Raw genomic sequence first — 18434 nt, forward strand, 5'->3', positions numbered from 1 at the left:
TATTGTGTAATTAAATTTCTTTTGATTTTTTTCTTAAAGGTTATGGATTAAAAAGTCATGTCAGAACTCATACAGGAGAAAAGCCATATCGGTGTTCAGAAGATAATTGTACTAAATCTTTCAAAACTTCAGGAGATCTACAGAAACACATCAGAACTCATACAGGTACTAGTGGAAACAGAGTGTCGAATTCTTTTTTTTTTTGAGACGGAGTCTCTCTGTCACCCAGGCTGGAGTGCAGTGGTGCAATCTCGGCTCACTGCAAGCTCCGCCTCCTGGGTTCACGCCATTCTCCTGCCTCAGCCTCCCGAGTAGCTGGGACTACAGATGCCCGCCACCACGCCCAGCTAGTTTTTTGTATTTTTAGTAGAGACGGGGTTTCACTGTGTTAGCCAGGATGGTCTCAATCTCCTGACCTCGTGATCCACCCACCTCGGCCTCCCAAAGTGGTGGGATTACAGGCGTGAGCCACCACGCCCAGCCTAGGCCAAGAATTCTTAATCTGCAGGGACGGGACTTGAGGAAAGAGCCTCTGGAAGAGTTTCAGGAAGTCAATATCAAAGACTTCTCTTAAAACCCTGAAATTCCATATGACTTGCTGTTTGTGCATGTCTGCTGCTTTTCAGGGTGAGGGCCCATAGCTCTGTTAGATTCTCAGAAGGGTCCATGTCCCAGAAAAGTTTAACAGTGGCCCTAGACCACGAGCTCTCTCAGGTTTTAGTTGTCTGGGCAACAAGTTTATTTAGCTAGGATTCCACATCTTATTAGTAGCCGTGCTGAGACAGAACCTAAGGCACTCACTTGTTTCTCCTGCATTAAGTAGCTGCTAAAGAAAGTGTCTGAACCCTAACAGCCCCACAGAAAGAAAGACTCACTACTTTTTGTGATCATTTCCCCTTCTCTTTAAATTTTATCTTCTTTTCCTAAATAGTACTTTATTCTTATCTCCCCGACCATCTCCTCTCCTCCTTATATTTAATTACTTGTGGAGTTGGTATTAATAAGGTAAATATTTGCTTTGGATTAGAGCTAAAAAAAAGTTCAGCAGCTGTTGATAAGAGATGCTATTATAAGCTGTTGACTAAATAATACAGCATTAAGATAATTTAGTTTGGGATTTTAGTATAGATGTTTTAAACATGGTGTGGTAACTGTGTCCCCATGTATGGAAATATCTGAAATAATTTAGCTAATTTCCATGTAGGATTCTTGCAGCTATTAATGTTTAACCTGCAGCTCAACTATGACCCCAAATTGGCTTTACTTTACAACACTGAGGAACAGAGCTGTAGGTCTCTACTTCCATCTCATTCATGCACTTTTTATTTATTGTATCAGAGGCGTGTATTTCCAAGCTCCCATAAATTCTACTTGAATTTGGAAATAAAACCAACTTGTTATATAAAAGCTATATCAAACCAATAATCTAGTTTTATAAATATTGATTAAAAGCATCAGAATTGTGATTTATTCCATAGTATTCATTTGTCAAACCACATGTTCATATAACAGTTTTAAAATCATGATATTTTCATTGGTATAGTGTGGGATCGAGTAAGGGGCATAGGGGCTTCTGTAACAAATACAGAAGATTACAGTGCAAAAACAAAGGATGTTACAGAATCAGAGTAGTAATACAGTGAAAATTATCCTAGAACAGTTGATTCCCTATCATAGCATGTCAGAGCTGGGAAGACTTTAGAGGTCATCTAGATCCAAGAGAAAAGACTTGCCCAAGATAAACTCTTTGTTTTCCTTAGGCTGACGTAATGAATAAAACTTACTAAAGATAGGATCAAAGATTCCTGCTCCTTTTAAAATGATTTTATACTTAAGGGGAGAAATCTTTTGGAATGGTTTCCACCGATAGGAAATCATAATTTCATTTGACCAAAAGAAAAACAAACTAGCCAGGCATGGTGGCATGTGCCTGTGGTCCCAGCTACCGGGGAGGCTGAGGTGTGAGGATTGCTTGAGGGCAGGAGTTTGAGGCTGCAGTGTGCAACCATTGTGCCTGTGAAGAGCCACTGCATTCCAGCCTGAGCAACATAGTGAGATTTGTCTCTTAAAAAATTTAACAAACTTAGTATATATAGATAAATATCTGTATCTGTCTACATAAAGAGAGATTTTTTTTCCCCTTCCCCAGAAGTTGTTTGCCTAATTTGAGCTCATCCTAGAAAAGGGTACATGGGAATCAAAAGCAAAGGCTACTTCTTGCTTGACAGTTTAAAGGCCTTTCTTATTCCAAGATTGTATAAAGCAAATATGAAGGAAAGAAACATAATTGGTAAAGCAGATTTTTTTTTTTTTGAGACAGTGTCTCACTTCAGTGCCCAGGCTGGTGTGCAGTGGCACAGTCACAGCTCACTACAGCCTTGACTTCTCATGCTCATGTGATCCCCCCATCTCACCCTCCTGAGTAGCTTAGCTAGGACTTACCAGTGTGCACCATCACACCCAGCTAATTTTTTGTATTTTTTTTTGTAGAGATGGGGTTTCGCCATGTTGCCCAGGCTGGTCTTGAACTCCTGAGCTCAAGTGATCTGCTTGCCTTAGCCTCTCAAAGTGCTGGGATTACGGGCATGTGCTACTGTGCCTGGCCAGACTTTTTATAAGCTTAGATTATGAGGGTAGTAGTAGTATGTCCAGCAGGTATTTTTGACATATGCCTGTTGACATATGTGCTAGGCACTAGATTTTCTTTTTTTTTGGTTCAATAACACAAGTATGTATTGAACACCTACTATTTCCTGACACAGTTAATATTAGGCATTATTTTGTTGAACATTAGTTAAAACACCATTTTTTTTTTTCTCTTGAGATGGAGTCTCGCTCTGTCACCGAGGGTGGAGTGCAATGGTGCAATCTCGGCTCACTGCAACCTCCACCTCTTGAGTTCAAGTGATTCTCCCGCCTCAGCCTCTCGCGTAGCTAGGATTACAGGTGCCCGGCACCACGCCCAGCTAATTTTTTGCATTTTTAATAGAGACAGGGTTTCACCATGTTGGCCAGGCTGGTCAAAACACCGTATTTTTAAAGAGCAAAAATTATTTTCCTGCAAGATATTGTAGAATAAATCAAGTAGGATACAAGCTTTTAGGGAATTCTGGGTTTGTTGTAATTTAATTCACGTTCCTGACTGTACTTTTCTTTTATATTTCTTAGGTTTTTCTCTCTGCTTTTCTCAGCTCATTTTTTGCCTACCTGGATGATTCCATCTTGGAGAGCTATGTAATCAGTGATTAGTTTTGAATACCATTCCCAGTTTCTTATGTAAATTTAAGTTTGGAGTGGAAGATGCTGTTTCCCCAATGCCCCAGAAAAATGCCTGAAAGGGAAGCTCAGCACAAGAAGGCTAGAGTCTTGAGCATAATCCTAGGCAGGATTGAAGGATAAGACATTTCAATCTTCTATATATTTTTGCACCATTTAATGTATTACCCTTTATATTTGCAGGAGAAAGGCCCTTTAAGTGTCCCTTCGAAGGCTGCGGTCGCTCCTTTACAACATCAAATATCAGAAAAGTGCACGTTAGGACACACACAGGAGAAAGACCTTATTACTGCACAGAGCCAGGATGTGGGAGGGCATTTGCCAGTGCAACAAATTATAAAAACCATGTGAGGATACACACAGGTAACAATCTCTGATCTTTTGGTCTTTTATCTTTCAAGGCTCAGTTTAACTCCTGCCTTTTCCAGAAACCGTTTCCAACTAATCTCTTCCCTCCTTTCTATCACTTGGCATGGTGGGAAGAGATTAAGCAACTTGAAAAAGTTTCACCTTAACAGTCATACATTCATTTATTCAACAGTTATTATCTCCTGCCAGGCATCAAACATAGAAAGAGAGATAAGACATTGTCAAGGGCAGGCCACTTGGGAAGAGATAGTAGACATACAGTTGCTGCAGTGTCTCCATTATATGGACAAGATGCTGTGGGAGCAGAGAGGGGAGCAGTCACTTCTGCAGGAATGGGAGAAGCATTTTGAGAAGGCTTTCTGGGGGAAATTCGGCATACAGACTCAATCCTGAAGTTTGCCACATGAGAGAGAAGGGTATTCCTGGCAGGGGAAATGCCATGGGGAAAGGCACAAAGGTATGAAAAAGCATGATACTCAGTGGTTCCATATGACAGGAGCATTAAGTACATGTAGAAGATTTGTACAAGGTGAGTTCTGAGAGGTAGCCAAAGGCCTTGTGTGTTGTGCTGTCATAGTTAAGGTACTTCTTAAACTGGACTTTGTGAAGCTTGTGAGGGGGAGGGGTGGTCTATGGATATATTCTTTTTTTTTTTTTTTTTTTGAGAAGGAGTTTCGCTCTTGTTGCCCAGGCTGGAGTGCAATGGCGCGATCTTGGCTCACTGCAACCTCCGCCTCCCAGGTTCAAGCGATTCTCCTGCCTCAGCCTCCCGAGTAGCTGGAATTACAGGCATGTGCCACCATGCCTGGTTAATTTTGTATTTTTAGTAGAGACGGGGTTTCTCCACGTTGGTCAGGCTAGTCTCAAACTCCCGACCTCAGGTGATCTGCCCGCCTCGGCCTCCCAAAGTGCTGGGAATCCAGGTGTGAGCCACCGCGCCCGGCCATATTCTTTTTTTTTTCGGTAAACTGCTTTATTGAAATATAATTCACATACTATACAATTCATCCATTTAAAGTATATGGGCTGGGCGCGGTGGCTCACGCCTGTAATCCCAGCACTTTGCGAGGCCGAGGCAAGCGGATCAGAAGGTCAGGATATCGAGACCATCCTTGGCTAACATGGTGAAACCCCATGTCTACTAAAAATACAAAAAATTAGCTGGGCGTGGTGGCGGGTGCCTATAGTCCCAGCTACTCCAGAGGCTGAGGCAGGAGAACAGCATGAACCCGGGAGGCAGAGCTTGCAGTGGGCTGAGATCGTGCCACTGCACTCCAGCCTGAGCGAGAGCGAGACTCTGTCTCAAAAAAAAAAAAAAAGTATGTGTTTCAGTGTTTTTTAGTATATTCACAAGGTTGTGCAACCATCACCACAATTCAATTTTAGAATATTTTCATTTCCCCTAAAAGAAATTCCATACTCAGAAGCAGTCCTTTCCCCACCCCACCCCCCAGCTGTAAGCAATCACGAATCTACTTTCCCTCCTATGAGTTTGCCCATTCTGGATAGTTTCATATAAATGAAATCATGCAATATGTGGGGGGTTTTTGTCTGACTTCGTTCTCTTTGCATAATGGAGTGCAGTGGCATGATCTCGGCTCACTGCAAGCTCCGCCTCCTGGGTTCACACCATTCTCCTGCCTCAGCCTCCCAAGTAGCTGGGACTACAGGCACCTGCCACCATGCCTGGCTAATTTTTTGTATTTTTTAGTAGAGATGGGGTTTCACTGTGTTAGCCAGGATGGTCTCGAGCTCCTGACCTTGTGATCCACCTGCCTCGGCCTCCCAAAGTGCTGGGATTACAGACATGAGTCACCTATAATGTTTTTGAAGTTCAGCCATGTTGTAGTATCTTTTAAATTCTTTCATTTTTCAGTAACTGAATAGTATTTCATTATATGAATGTACTACATTTTGTTTATTCACCAGTTGTTTTCACTTTCTGGCTATTAAGAATAATAATAGATTACATATGTCATGTATTCCTTATATGCAATGAGCATTCGTGTACAAGTTTTTATGTGGACATGTTTTCATTTCTCTTGGATGTGTACTTAGGAGTGGACTTGCTGGGTCATATGGTAACTCCATGCTTAACATTTTAGGAACTTCCAAACTGTTCTCCCAAGTGGCTGCACCATTTTACAGTCTTATCAGCAATGGATGAGGGTTCCAGTTTCTCCACATCCCAGCTAACTGTTGTTGTTATCTGTCTTTTTTTATTATAGCCATCTTAGTAGGTGTGAATTGGTATCTCATTCTGACTTTTGATTTGCATTTTTCTGATGGCTAATCATGTGAAGCTTTTTTTTTTTTTTTTTGAGACGGAGTTGCGCTGTCTCGCCCAGGCTGGAGTGTAGTGGTGTGATCTCGGCTCACTGCAGCCTCCGCCTGCCAGGTTCAAGCGATTGATTGATCCTGTCTCAGCCTCCTGAGTAGCTGGGACTACAGGTGTGTGCCACCACGCCCAGCTAAATTTTGTATTTTTAGTAGAGACAAGGTTTCACCATGTTGGCCAGGCCGGTCTCAAACTTCTGACCTCAGGTGATTCACCTGCCTCGGCCTCCTAAAGTAGTGGGATCACAGGCATGAGCCACCACGCCTGGCCTTTTTTTTTTTTTTTTTTTTTGAGACAGAGTCTTGCTGTGTTACTCAGGCTGTAGTGCAGTGGCGCAATCTCGGCCTACTGCAACCTCCGCCTCCCAGGTTCAAGCAATTCTTCTGCCTCAGCCCCCACAAGTAGCTGGGATTACAGACACCTGCCACCACACCCAGCTAATTTTTGTATTTTTAATAGAGATAGGGTTTCACCATGTTGGCTAGGCTAATCTCAAACTTCTGACCTTGTGATCCTTCCGCCTCAGCCTCCCAAAGTGCTGGGATTACAGGTGTGAGCCACCGCACCTGGCCAAAGCATCTTTTTATGTATTTATTAGCCATGTGTATATCTTCTTTGGAGAAATGTCTATTCAAATCCTTTGCCCATTTTTAAAATTGAGTTGTGTCTTTATTACTGAGTTGTATAACTTTAATTCTGGATCCAAGTCTCTTATTAGGTATATGAGTTACAGATATTTTCTTCCATTCTGTGGCTGGTTTTTTATTCTCTTGATGATATTATTTGCAGTATAGAAGCTTTCAATTTTAATGCTCCATTTTGTGGATGTATTTTTGGTGGGTGAGAATGGAAAGGCAAATGTAAGAGTAAGGCAGGATATGCATTAGTTTTATGAGAAAATTTTTAATATATTGTTTTATTACTGGTATTAAGAGTAAACTTGTGTTAATTCAAAATTAAAAGACTTTTTTTTCTTTTTTTTCTTTTTTTTTTTTTTTAAGACGGAGTCACACCCTGTCACCCAGGCTGGAGTGCAATGGCACGATCTAGGCTCACTACAACCTCCACCTCCTGAGTTCAAGTGATTCTCCTGCCTCAGCCTCCCGAGTAGCTGGGACTACAGGCGCATACCACCATGCCTAGCTAATTTTTGTATTTTTAGTAGAGACGGGGTTTCACCATGTTGGCCAGGATGGTCTCCATCTCCTGATGTTGTGATCCACCCACCTTGGCCTCCCAAAGTGCTAGGATTACAGGCATGAGCCCATGCCTGGCCAAGACTTTTTTTTTTTTTTTTTTTTTTTTTTTTTTTGAGGATCCCTCGCCCCTAGTCGGCCTCCCCCCCCCCCCCCCCCCCCCCCCCCCCCCCCCCCCCCCCCCAATGTAGGATTCAGGCTGACCACCATGCCTGGCCCAAAGCTATTCTGCGGCAAAGACTTTTTTTGAGATGGAGTCTCGCTCTGTCGTTCAGGCTGGAGTGCAGTGTCGTGACCTCAGCTCACTGCAACCTCTGCCTCATGGGTTCAAGTGATTCTCCTGCCTCAGCCTCCCGAGTAGCTGGGATTACAGGCGCATGTCACCACGCCCAGCTAATTTTTGTATTTTTAGTAGAGACAGGGTTTCACCATGTAGGCCCAGCTGATCTCGAACTCCTGACCTCAGGTGATCCACCCGCCTCGGCCTCCCAAAGTGCTGGGATTATAGGCGTGAGCCACCACGCCCAGCCCTGATACGCAATTTTTGTGTGCTATACATAAACATGTACCTACGAATGAGTTCACTTACTGTTAAATAATTATGGCTGGGTGTGGTGGCTCACACCTGTAATCCCAGCACTTTGGGAGGTCAAGGCGAGCAGATCACTTGAGGTCAGGGTTTCGTGACCAGCCTGGCCAACATGGTGAAACCCTGTCTCTACCAAAAAAATACAAAAATTAGGCCTGGTGGTGGGCACCTGTAATCCCAGCTACTCGGGAGACTGAGGCAGGATTGTTACTTGAACCTGGGAGGTGGAGGTTGTCGTGAGTCAAGATCATGCCACTGCACTCCATCCTGGGTGACAGAGTGAGACTCTGTATCACAAAAAAAAAAAAAAAAGGAAAAGATAATTCATCTTTTAAGTGCTTCTTATTAAAATATATGTGCTTAAGTGCCTTTTTGTAATATTTGGAGAAAATGGCTGGGGCTTTTTGGATGGGCTGGGAAAACATTATTTTTCCCATTTAAATTAATGGAATATAGATAGAGCTTGGTGCGGTAGCTCATGCCTGTAATCCCAGCACTTTGGGAGGCCAAGGTGGGTGGATCACTTGAGGTCAGGAGTTCAAAACCAGCCTGGCCAACATGGCGAAACCACTTCTCTACCAAAAAATACAAAAGTTAGCTGGGTGTGGTGACAGCTGCCTGTAATCCTAGCTACTCAGGAGGCTGAGGCAGGATAATCACTTGAATCCGGGAGGTGGAGGTTGCAGTGAGTCGAGATCACACCATTGCACTCCAGCCTGGGTGACAGAGCGAGACTCCATCTCAAAAAGAAAAGAAAAAAGCAATGGAATACAGACTAATTATCTGAAAGCTAGCCATTCAACACATTTTATGGGCAAATTAGCATTCAATAAGAGAGATGCCTACATTAAGTTTGGCCATACTGATGTCTTTGGAACATTTAGGTAGAGCAGTGCTCTCAAATGAGGCTGCATATTGAATGTATCTCTTTAAAATAGACTGATTGCCCAGATCCTGTCTGCAAAGATTCTGACATAATTGTACTAGGGTGAGGCCCAGGCATCAGTGTGTATTAAAAGCTCCCCAGGTCCTTTAGTAGACTGTCTGAGAATAATTGAAGTAGAGTATGCAGTTTTAAATGTTGGTCTGACCTAAGAGGTAGGTCTGGGCTGGAAGAAAAGATTGGCTAATGATCAGGTAACTGCTACAATAACTGGTCACAATATCTAGTAGAGTAAAGATTCAGACCTGTGAAATGCAGTCTTTTTTTTTTTTTTTTTTTTCTTTGCAAGGCTGGTGAGGCTATGTAACTAGCCAGTAAGGGAGCTCAAAAGCTCAATCCAAATGTATTCGCCTCTTGGCTGTGGTTTGGTGCCACCTAGTGGCAGTTTCTGCTCTAGCCTAAATATCAGTTGGGCTGATTTTTCCAAGTTGAAATTGGCAGCCCTTTCTCTTGCCCTCACCACATCTCAGCAACCATCCACCAAAATAATAACATTAACCTGCCTGCTTTGAGAATGGGAACTGGGCAGAGGACAGGAAGCAATCGCCAATTACTTTATGTGTAAGACTTCTGTTACGGTACATTAGCGTGATATCTTATTTTTGGGTGGGTTTACTGTGTTTAGAACCACTGGAAAGGTGCAATTACCCAAGGAATGTGTCGAATGAGAATAAACCAGGACATGCATATGTATACACACTTTCATATGTACATTTTAAAAATTTGAGTTCACACCAATACCTCCAATTCCATTTCACCCCAGGGTTCTTTTTTTTTTTTTTCTTCCCCCATTCCATATTTGTATTCGCCTTTTTCCACAGCTGGAGCCCTTACTTACAGCAGCATTTGAAATATTTACTCATTTGCTCAGTCTTTTATTCCATCTAAAATAGTTTCAGAATCCCTTCACCCATACCACTACAGTAAACAAGCCTACTACAAATGAGCTGAATATTTGTTTGCAGTTTTTCCCCTCTCTCACCACTGAGCGCAAGACTGAGGGCATAAGTCAAATACTGTGTAAATGAGCTACTTTAATTAATTTATTTGTTCCCCCACCCCAACCCCTTCAGTGTAGTTAAAAGTATTCATTTAAACAATTAGGTTAATTTGTTCCAGTTTGCTTTCAGTTTTAGGTCCCTACACCACCACATGTTAGCACTGTCTAGATATTTTGTGATGTTAAGTAATTATTATTAATTTTGTTTACATATTTTTTAAACTGGGACCCATCTTTTAGGTATACAGTCTGAAAGAAAAAGAATGTTACCTGCAACTGTTTCAGAATAATCCTGGTCAGGAAGAACGGGGAAATGGGTAGTAAATATAAGAAACAATATTGGTCATGAATCGATAGTTGAAGCTGGATGATTGGTACATGGGATACTGTTTCTCTGTACTTTTGTGTATATTTGAAATTTTCTGTAATAAAAAGTTCTAAAAATATATATACTGCCTATAATGTTCTCAAGCTGTTTCATGGGACAAAAATTATTTACTTCCCTATGTATTGCCTGCTTGCTATTAGTGAATACTCAGTAGCTTTTGATTGGATGCAAGAAGTCAGGTTAAGTTAAATGAAACATGTTTGTCCTTTTAGATGTATTGACATATCTAACTAGGTTTAATAGACTTCTAAAGAAAATCCTTTTTTATTATCTTTATAAAATTCTTAGGAAGCTGCGTAAGTTACAATAATAGCATTTATTATTGTCATTATTAATAGAGTATAACCAACAGTATCTAGATTATCTAATTATGGGAAACCATAAATTACAGTTTCATTAAAGTTAGAGTTAAACTGGGCAAAATCTCCATCCTTTTCTCATTCCTTGAGATTAAGGAGAACCTGGTGTTGATGCATGGAGACAGCACTAAGGATGCATACTACCTTTTGAGTCAAGTCAAAACCATAGTTAGGGAATCTTTTCTTGTGTGCTGCCTCATGGTGGGTTGAGGAGGGATTTGGCAATTCTTTATTTTTAGAGGTATTTTACCCCCTGGGGGGAAGTATGGAATGATTATGCCTACATATGTAAAAGTTGAACTTTTTTTTGGTATTGCTCTTTAGGGGAAAAGCCATATGTTTGTACAGTTCCTGGGTGTGACAAAAGGTTTACAGAATATTCCAGTTTGTACAAACATCATGTTGTCCACACTCATTCCAAACCTTACAACTGTAACCACTGTGGGAAGACATACAAGCAGATCTCCACGCTGGCCATGCACAAACGGACAGCCCACAACGACACTGAGCCCATCGAGGAGGAGCAGGAAGCCTTCTTTGAGCCGCCCCCAGGTGAGAGTTTTGTCTACTATATTTTGTTTCTGAGTTTGAGAATCAACAGTTATGAACATAATTTATGATTCATAGCATTTTCTAAAATCATAATGTGTCATTCGTATAATCACACAAACATAATTTACAGCTGCAGTAAGTGCTATTGAAGAAAAGTGTGTGGTGCTCTGGGATGTATAGAAGGGAATGTTAGTCTGGGAGGTCAAGGGAAGGGATTTTTGGAGAGATCCAGAGGTTGAATAGGGGTTAACCGGATGAAGAAGCAGAGGTTGCTGGGATGCGAAGCAGGAAGCAAAGGCAAGAGAATGTTCCAAATAGAGAGAATGGCACATGTAGAAGCCAGGAGGTTGGAGAGACCAAAGTAAACTGGAGATAATGAAGCCTGGCTAGTAGGGCAGTTCTGCCTGGGAAGGTGGCATGAAACAAGGCTGGAGAGCGAGGCAGGGGCAGCCAGACTGTTTGGGTCCATTAAGGATGTTGGTCTTAATCGTAACAGTAGAGAAGTACTCCCAAATAACTCTTAATTGATTCAGGTGCTATTAAGTATGTTATTGTAAGAGACAAAATTATGTGTTTCAGTAAACCCTTGGAAAAATATTTTAGAGAATTACATTGAATTATTTCAGGTAAATAAGCATAGGTAAGTAGGTAAAAGGAAGTAGGTTTTTCTAAAACACAAACAAAGCAAGTTGTCTTACAGTTTCATTGAGTACCTCCTAAATGAAGTAAATTTGAAAATTAAGAGAAGGCATCTTTTCTCATTTTTAACAACTTATATTGAAGCATTGAAAAACATTTAGGTGGAAAAAGTTTGTTGGAGAATAAGGGAAAGAACAGGTCATCTGCTCAGATGATTCCTTGTAGTCCTGATTTGTCTTTTCAGGTATTTGTTAGGTGGTGGTAGGATAATAGCAATTCCATTAGTCTTCATGGTGATTATTTTCTAGCCAAAACACTGTAAGTGTGCATGGTTAAATATTAACATCAATTGGGGAGATACTGGTCAAAGAGTACAGTTTCAGTTAGGAGGAATAAGTTCCGGAGGTCTGCACAGCGTGTGACTACAGTTAATAATAATGTACCATATATTTGACAATTGCTAAGAGAAAGGAAGTAAATAAGAAGATCCTACAACAACTGCTGAGTCTTTTCAGTTAGAAAGCAGGCTTTAATGATATCAGACTTAAGTTTGCAAGACTCTTTTTCTAAGCTTCCTCAAGTCTCTTCCTTAAATGTTGATATTTCAGATTGTCAGAAGTTCCTATTTTTTTTTATTTTTTTATTTTTGAGATGGAGTCTTGCTCTGTTGCCCAGGCTGGAGTGCAGTGGCGCAATCTTGGCTCACTGCAAACTTCGCCTCCCTGGTTCATTCCATTCTCCTGCCTCAGCCACCCGAGTAGCTGGGACTACAGGTGCCCGCCACCACGCCTGGCTAATTTTTTGTATTTTTAGTAGAGATGGGGTTTCACCGTGTTAGCCAGGATGGTCTCGATCTCCTGACCTCGTGATCCACCCACCTCGGCCTCCCAAAGTGCTGGGATTACAGGCGTGAGCCACCGCGCCCAGCCTGGAAGTTCTTATATTCTAGAAAATAGTCTATAATATAATAATATACATTTTATTTAAAAACAAAACTAAGATTGTTTTTCCAAGAATAGAGATGGATTTCCGTTTTCTCTCACATGATCCACTGGGTTTTGCAACCTGTCGGAATAATAGTATATAAATAGCTGTGGAACAGAACAAAAAGGAATGAAGTAATATCTGTCGTGGAAATTACACATTGATGACTGTAGCCATATGAGTGCATGGATTAACCACTGACTTGAGAAGTACTCTTAGATTAGCATATTACGTCCTTTGAGGGGGAAACATGTTTTTTGCTCTCTTTCTGACTTTATGGGAGGTAGAAAGTGATGAAAGATGAGAGGGACCAGGAATCTTCCTGGTTGACAATTATAACAGTAATAGACTGTTGAAATTGCTGTTTACTTGCTGGTTCTTTATGAAATAAAGAAGTGATGGAGGTTCCTTTTATGTCACTAAATTATTAACCATGCCTCAGATAATATGCCATACATTGTCTTTACACAGTGAGGTCATTGTGTACTGATGGTTTGCAATCAATCAGTTGTGCTAAAGACCAAGTTTAGGATCAGTGGGTGTGTTTACAAACCATTCTGGCTTTGTGGTTAATGTTTATGAAAATGAAAATAGTCTTAACCACTTTTAACAGCTTCTTTTTTTTTTTTTTTTTTTTTTTTTTTTTGAGATGGAGTTTTGCCCTTGTTGCCCAGGCTGGAGTGCAATGGTGCGATCTTGGCTCACCACAGCCTCTGCCTCCCGGGTTCAAGTGATTCTCCTGCCTCGGCCTTTGTAGCTGTTGTTACAGGCATGTGCCACCAGGCCTGGCTAATTTTGTATTTTTGTTTGTTTGTTTGTTTGTTTGTTTGTTTGTTTGTTTTTGTTTTTGAGACAGAGTCTCGTTCTATCACCCAGGCTGGAATGCAGTGGTGCGATCTCGGCTCCCTGCGAGCTCCGCCTCCTAGGTTCACACCATTCTCCTGCCTCAGCCTCCTGAGTAGCTGAGACTACAGGCGCCTGCCACCACGCCCGGCTATTTTTTTTTTTTGTATTTTTAGTAGAAATGGGATTTCACCATGTTAGCCAGAATGGTCTCGATCTCCTGACCTCATGATCCGTCCGCCTTGGCCTCCCAAAGTGCTGGGATTACAGGCATGAGCCACCGCACCCGGCCTTGGTTTTGTATTTTTAATAGAGACGTGGTTTCTCCATGTTGGTCAGACTGGTCTCGAACTCCCAACCTCAGGTGATCTGCCTGCCTTGGCTTCCCAAAGTGCCAGGATTACAGGTGTGAGCCACTGTGCCTGGCCTTTAACAGCTTCTTAAGTGAATGCGAGAATTTAGTGTATACTTGGCTATATTTGAAGGGTTATTTGCTAGTCTTCCTGTCCAGTTCCTCCCCTCTCTGCCCCTAATACACATACAGTATCAAGTAATTACTCCAACTAAGAGAATAAAACAGGTCCCTAAAAATCAGAACACTTAAATTCGATGTAGAAAGATTTTTTGTTTGGTCTGCTTTGATGTGGTTTGCCTTTGCAAAAGTGGAGGTGGAGGAATTGGAAGGAGGTCCTAGAAGCCATTTTCGTGACTTAGAATATAATGCATGTACATTTTAATTTATGTAATTTTCTCTTTAATATTTAAAATGTCCTATTTTCTAAACAAATTGGTTGGTTGGTCAAATAAATGATTCATTTGTTTTAAACAGGTCAAGGTGAAGATGTTCTTAAAGGGTCCCAGATTACCTATGTTACAGGTGTAGAAGGGGACGACGTTGTTTCTACACAAGTTGCCACAGTAACCCAATCTGGGCTGAGTCAACAAGTTACACTCATATCCCAAGATGGGACTCAGCATGTAAGTATCCACCAAAAGCCAAACAAATTAAGTCTTTCTGTGAACCTGGGATTGAAAGGCAGGCTGGGTCCCCACTGAGGAAAGCTTTGAAATATCAAGGCACAAAGTTAGGAAACCCTGAGGTTTTTCAGTAGTCTGCTTACAGAGACTACTTGCAGAGAGATTAGGAGAGAGAGAAGGTTTGTGACTATAGAATCCAAATGGTATTCTTGGTGTAGCTCAAAGGTGAGATGATAAGGGTCAGCCACAAGAGAGGCTGAGGGCTTCAAAAGTACTGGATCCATGTGAAACACAGCTCAGAAAAGGGATAGGATTTGGTGGCTGATTAGATCCAGGAGGTGAGATTGAGAAAACAGAGATTTGGCTGAGGTGATCAGCATATGATGGCACCATTAAGAGATCAGGAGTTCACTCAACTAGCCTCACAGAGTTGATAGAATAGGTATCTTGATTTCCCCCAGGAAAAGCACAGTGTAATGGTTGTTCTCTGATAGCCAAACTTGTTATTATTTTCTAGATGTCACTAGTCTAAAATAATTCCACCTTGATTCCATTTTTAAGCTCTAGCAAAGGCTGTCTTAATACCTGGTGGAAATATGCACAATGTGCTTCTTTACCCTTCTGTGTCTGCCTCTTTCATGGAGAATGCTCTCCTTACCCATCTCAGAGTTTGATGATTAATCTGCCCTGTTTTGATACTCAGGATTAGAAAGTATAAAGCTCTTACACCTTCTCATTTATCTCCTTCCTCACTTTGATGTCACTAATTTCACACTATACTCTTTGTCCTCTGACTGGTATGCAAGATTATTAACCAAGTTTTAATTCTGCATCAGCCTTAACACTTTCTTGAATTAGATCATCACATACAGAGGTCCTCTGGAGGTTGTTTTATATAACCTCCCTCTTCCCTATACAGGAAAAATTCCCACTATAGCAGATCTGAAATAGCCACTACTGAGAAACCCCCAGTGATTAGGCAATTTCTGTCTTAGGCAATCTGGGTCCAGGCGCAGTGGCTCACACCTATAATCACAGCACTTTGAGAGGCCAGAGAGGGTGGATCACTTGAGATCAGGAGTTTGAGACCAGCCTGGCCAACGTGGTGAAACCCCGTCTCTACTAAAAATACAAAAATTAGCTGGTGTGGTGGCGCTCTCCTGTAGTTCCACCTACTAGGTAGGCTGAGGCAGGAGGATCACTTGCACCCAGGAGGCGGGGTAAGACAACATTGTGCCACTGTACTCCAGCCTGGACAATAGAGTGAGACTCCGTCTCAAAATAAATAAATAAATACATTTTTAAAAGAGGCAATCTGTTCCATTGTTGGATAATTCTAGTGTTTGTTTGTGTGGTTTTAGAGACGGTCCCACTCTGTTGCCCAGGCCAAAGTGCAGTGGCACAATCATAGCTCAGAGGACTACAGGTGTGTACCACCACACCTGGCTAATTAAACATGTTTTTTTCAGAGGTAAGATCTCACTGTGTTATCCAGGCTGGTCTTGAACTCCTGGCCTCAGGTGATCCTCCTGCGTCAGCCTCCCAGAGCACTGGGATTTCAGGCATGAGCCACCATAATTCTAGTATTTATCAGACCAGAACCCACCCCTGTATCATCCACTCATGGCTCCTCTCCAACCATACAGAATAAGTCTTATCCTTCTTCATATATTCCAAAACAACTATCTTTCCCATCCCAATGTTGTACTTTCTCTACACTTAACCTTTTCATTTCCTTCAGGAATTAGATTTCCATTCCGTTCCTTTAATCAGTCAAATGATAGACATTTATTGAGCACCTGCCCCATGCCAGACATTTTGGTCACTGGACTTAGTGTTGGAATCACAGGAAGGGTGGTATCACAGTCTAGTAGGAGAGAGACCCTTTTAGAATGAATAATTTTTCATAATGAGGGGTATATAATTGAGGGATATAGAAAGTGCTGTGGCAACCTGGAGGAGAGAGTAAATTTTTCTTCCTAAAGTAATCTTGCAGATCCTGATAGAGAATGGGTGTTCAGTTGGGTCTTGAAGGACTTTCATGAACTCACCAGAGAGTGAAGGGAAGAGCAAAGTCATAAAAATACAAGAGAATATGGCACTTTCTGGGACTGCAAATGACTAGTTGTGGCTGGAGTGTCAGTTGCTAGTTTAGAAGTAGTGGAAGATGAGTCTGGGGAAGTTGGTAAAGGCCAGGTCATGAAAGGTCAGGAATGCTATGTAAGAAGTCTGGGCTGGGTACAGTGACTCATGCCTGTAATCCCAGCACTTTGAGAGGCCAAGGCAGGCGGATCACCTGAGGTCAGGAGTTTGAGACCAGCCTGACCAACATGGAGAAACCCCATCTCTACTAAAAATACAAAATTAGCGGGGTGTGGTGGTGCATGCCTGTAATCCCAGCTACCTGGGAGGCTGAGGCAGGAGAATTGCTTGAATCCAGGAAGCGGAGGTTGCGGTGAGCCGAGATGATGCCATTGCGCTCCAGTCTGGGCAACAAGAGTGAAACTCCTTCTCAAAAAAAAAAGTCTGAACTATAGGTGATGGGCAGTCACAGGGGATTTCAGCAGCAGAGAGCATAATAAGATTTTGTTTTGTTTTGTTTTAGAAAGATGTCAACATAGAGGATGGTTAGGGAAGGGTTAGACTGGATACCTGGAGAGAAGTTGGATTCTCGTAGAAATTCAGATGGGAGAAAAATAAGGACCTAAATTAGCAACAAGAACGGAGAGGAGGAAATGCAATTAAGAAATACTGTATTGCCGGGTATGGTGGCTCATGCCTGTAATCCCAGCACTTCGGGAGGCCGAGGTGGGCAGATCACGAGGTCAGGAGATCGAGACAGGCTTGGCTAACACGGTGAAACCTCGTCTCTACTAAAAATACAAAAAAAAAAAAAAAATTAGCTGGGCGTGGTGGCGGGTGTCTGTAGTCCCAGCTACTTGGGAGCCTGAGGCAGGAGAATGGCATGAACCTGGGAGGCAGAGCTTGCAGTAAGCAGAGATCGCGCCACTGCACTCCAGCCTGGGCAACAGAGCGAGACTCGGTCTCAAATAAAAAAAAAAAAAAGAAAAGAAAAAGAAAAGAAACACTGTATTGCCCGGCACAGTGGCTCACATCTGTAATCCCAGCACTTTTGGGAGGCTGAAGTGGGAGGATCACTTGAGGCCAGGAGTCTGAGACCAGCCTGGGCAACGTGGTGAGACCCCATGTCTACAAAAAAAATTACAAATAATTAGTTGGGAGCAATGGGTCATGCCTGTAGTCACAGCTACTTAAGAGGATGAGGCTAGAGGATCACTTGAACCCGGGAGTTTTAGACTGCAGTGATTTATGATTGCATCACTGCACTCCAGCCTGGGCAACAGAGCGAGGCCTTGTCTCCAAAAATAATGATAATCAGAAAATAATAAAAATATAAGAATTGTTAAAAGAAATACTGTATTTATTTTTCTGATGACTGAATGAGTTTATTTCATTCTAAAAGGCTTATTTACATTCACAGGGCAAACTTATGCAAGGATTAGTCCCCATCCTTATGTAAGATTGTCAGCTATAACAAGAAACATTGACTGCTTTGTAAAATTCACTGTATTGCAGGTCAACATATCTCAAGCTGACATGCAGGCCATTGGCAACACCATCACAATGGTAACGCAGGATGGCACGCCCATCACAGTCCCTGCCCATGACGCGGTCATCTCCTCAGCAGGAACACACTCTGTTGCTATGGTTACTGCTGAGGGTACAGAAGGGCAACAGGTAATTACTTTTTTTCTGTTATATCAATCAATACATATATCAGTACCAAAACTGTTACATAGATGTGCAGTGTGGTACAACAGTTAAGCACACAAATTGAGAGCGAATAATATTTTGCAACCTCTTAGCTACTTAACCCTCAGAGCCTGTTTTTCCTCATCTGTAAAGTAGGGTGCTAGTTGCATCTACCCCATAAGGTTGATGTAAGGATTGAATGAGAT

The 18434-nt window shown here is 42.0% G+C and overlaps 1 protein-coding gene across 8 annotated transcripts in view; it reads left to right on the forward strand.

The window, feature by feature from the left end:
* Positions 1-18434, forward strand: part of ZNF143 (zinc finger protein 143) — a 69265-nt gene that overhangs the window by 38860 nt on the left and 11971 nt on the right. For all 8 annotated transcript variants that reach the window (XM_030828831.1, XM_030828829.1, XM_030828832.1 and 5 more), the window contains 5 exons: positions 40-165; positions 3460-3639; positions 10783-11010; positions 14306-14454; positions 18052-18213. In XM_030828831.1, coding sequence (XP_030684691.1) covers positions 40-165; positions 3460-3639; positions 10783-11010; positions 14306-14454; positions 18052-18213 — 845 coding nt within the window. The remainder of the gene's footprint in view (positions 1-39; positions 166-3459; positions 3640-10782; positions 11011-14305; positions 14455-18051; positions 18214-18434) is intronic.

The sequence above is a fragment of the Nomascus leucogenys genome, chromosome 15 (genome assembly GCF_006542625.1).
Source record: "Nomascus leucogenys isolate Asia chromosome 15, Asia_NLE_v1, whole genome shotgun sequence".
NCBI classification, from domain to species: Eukaryota; Metazoa; Chordata; class Mammalia; order Primates; family Hylobatidae; genus Nomascus; species Nomascus leucogenys.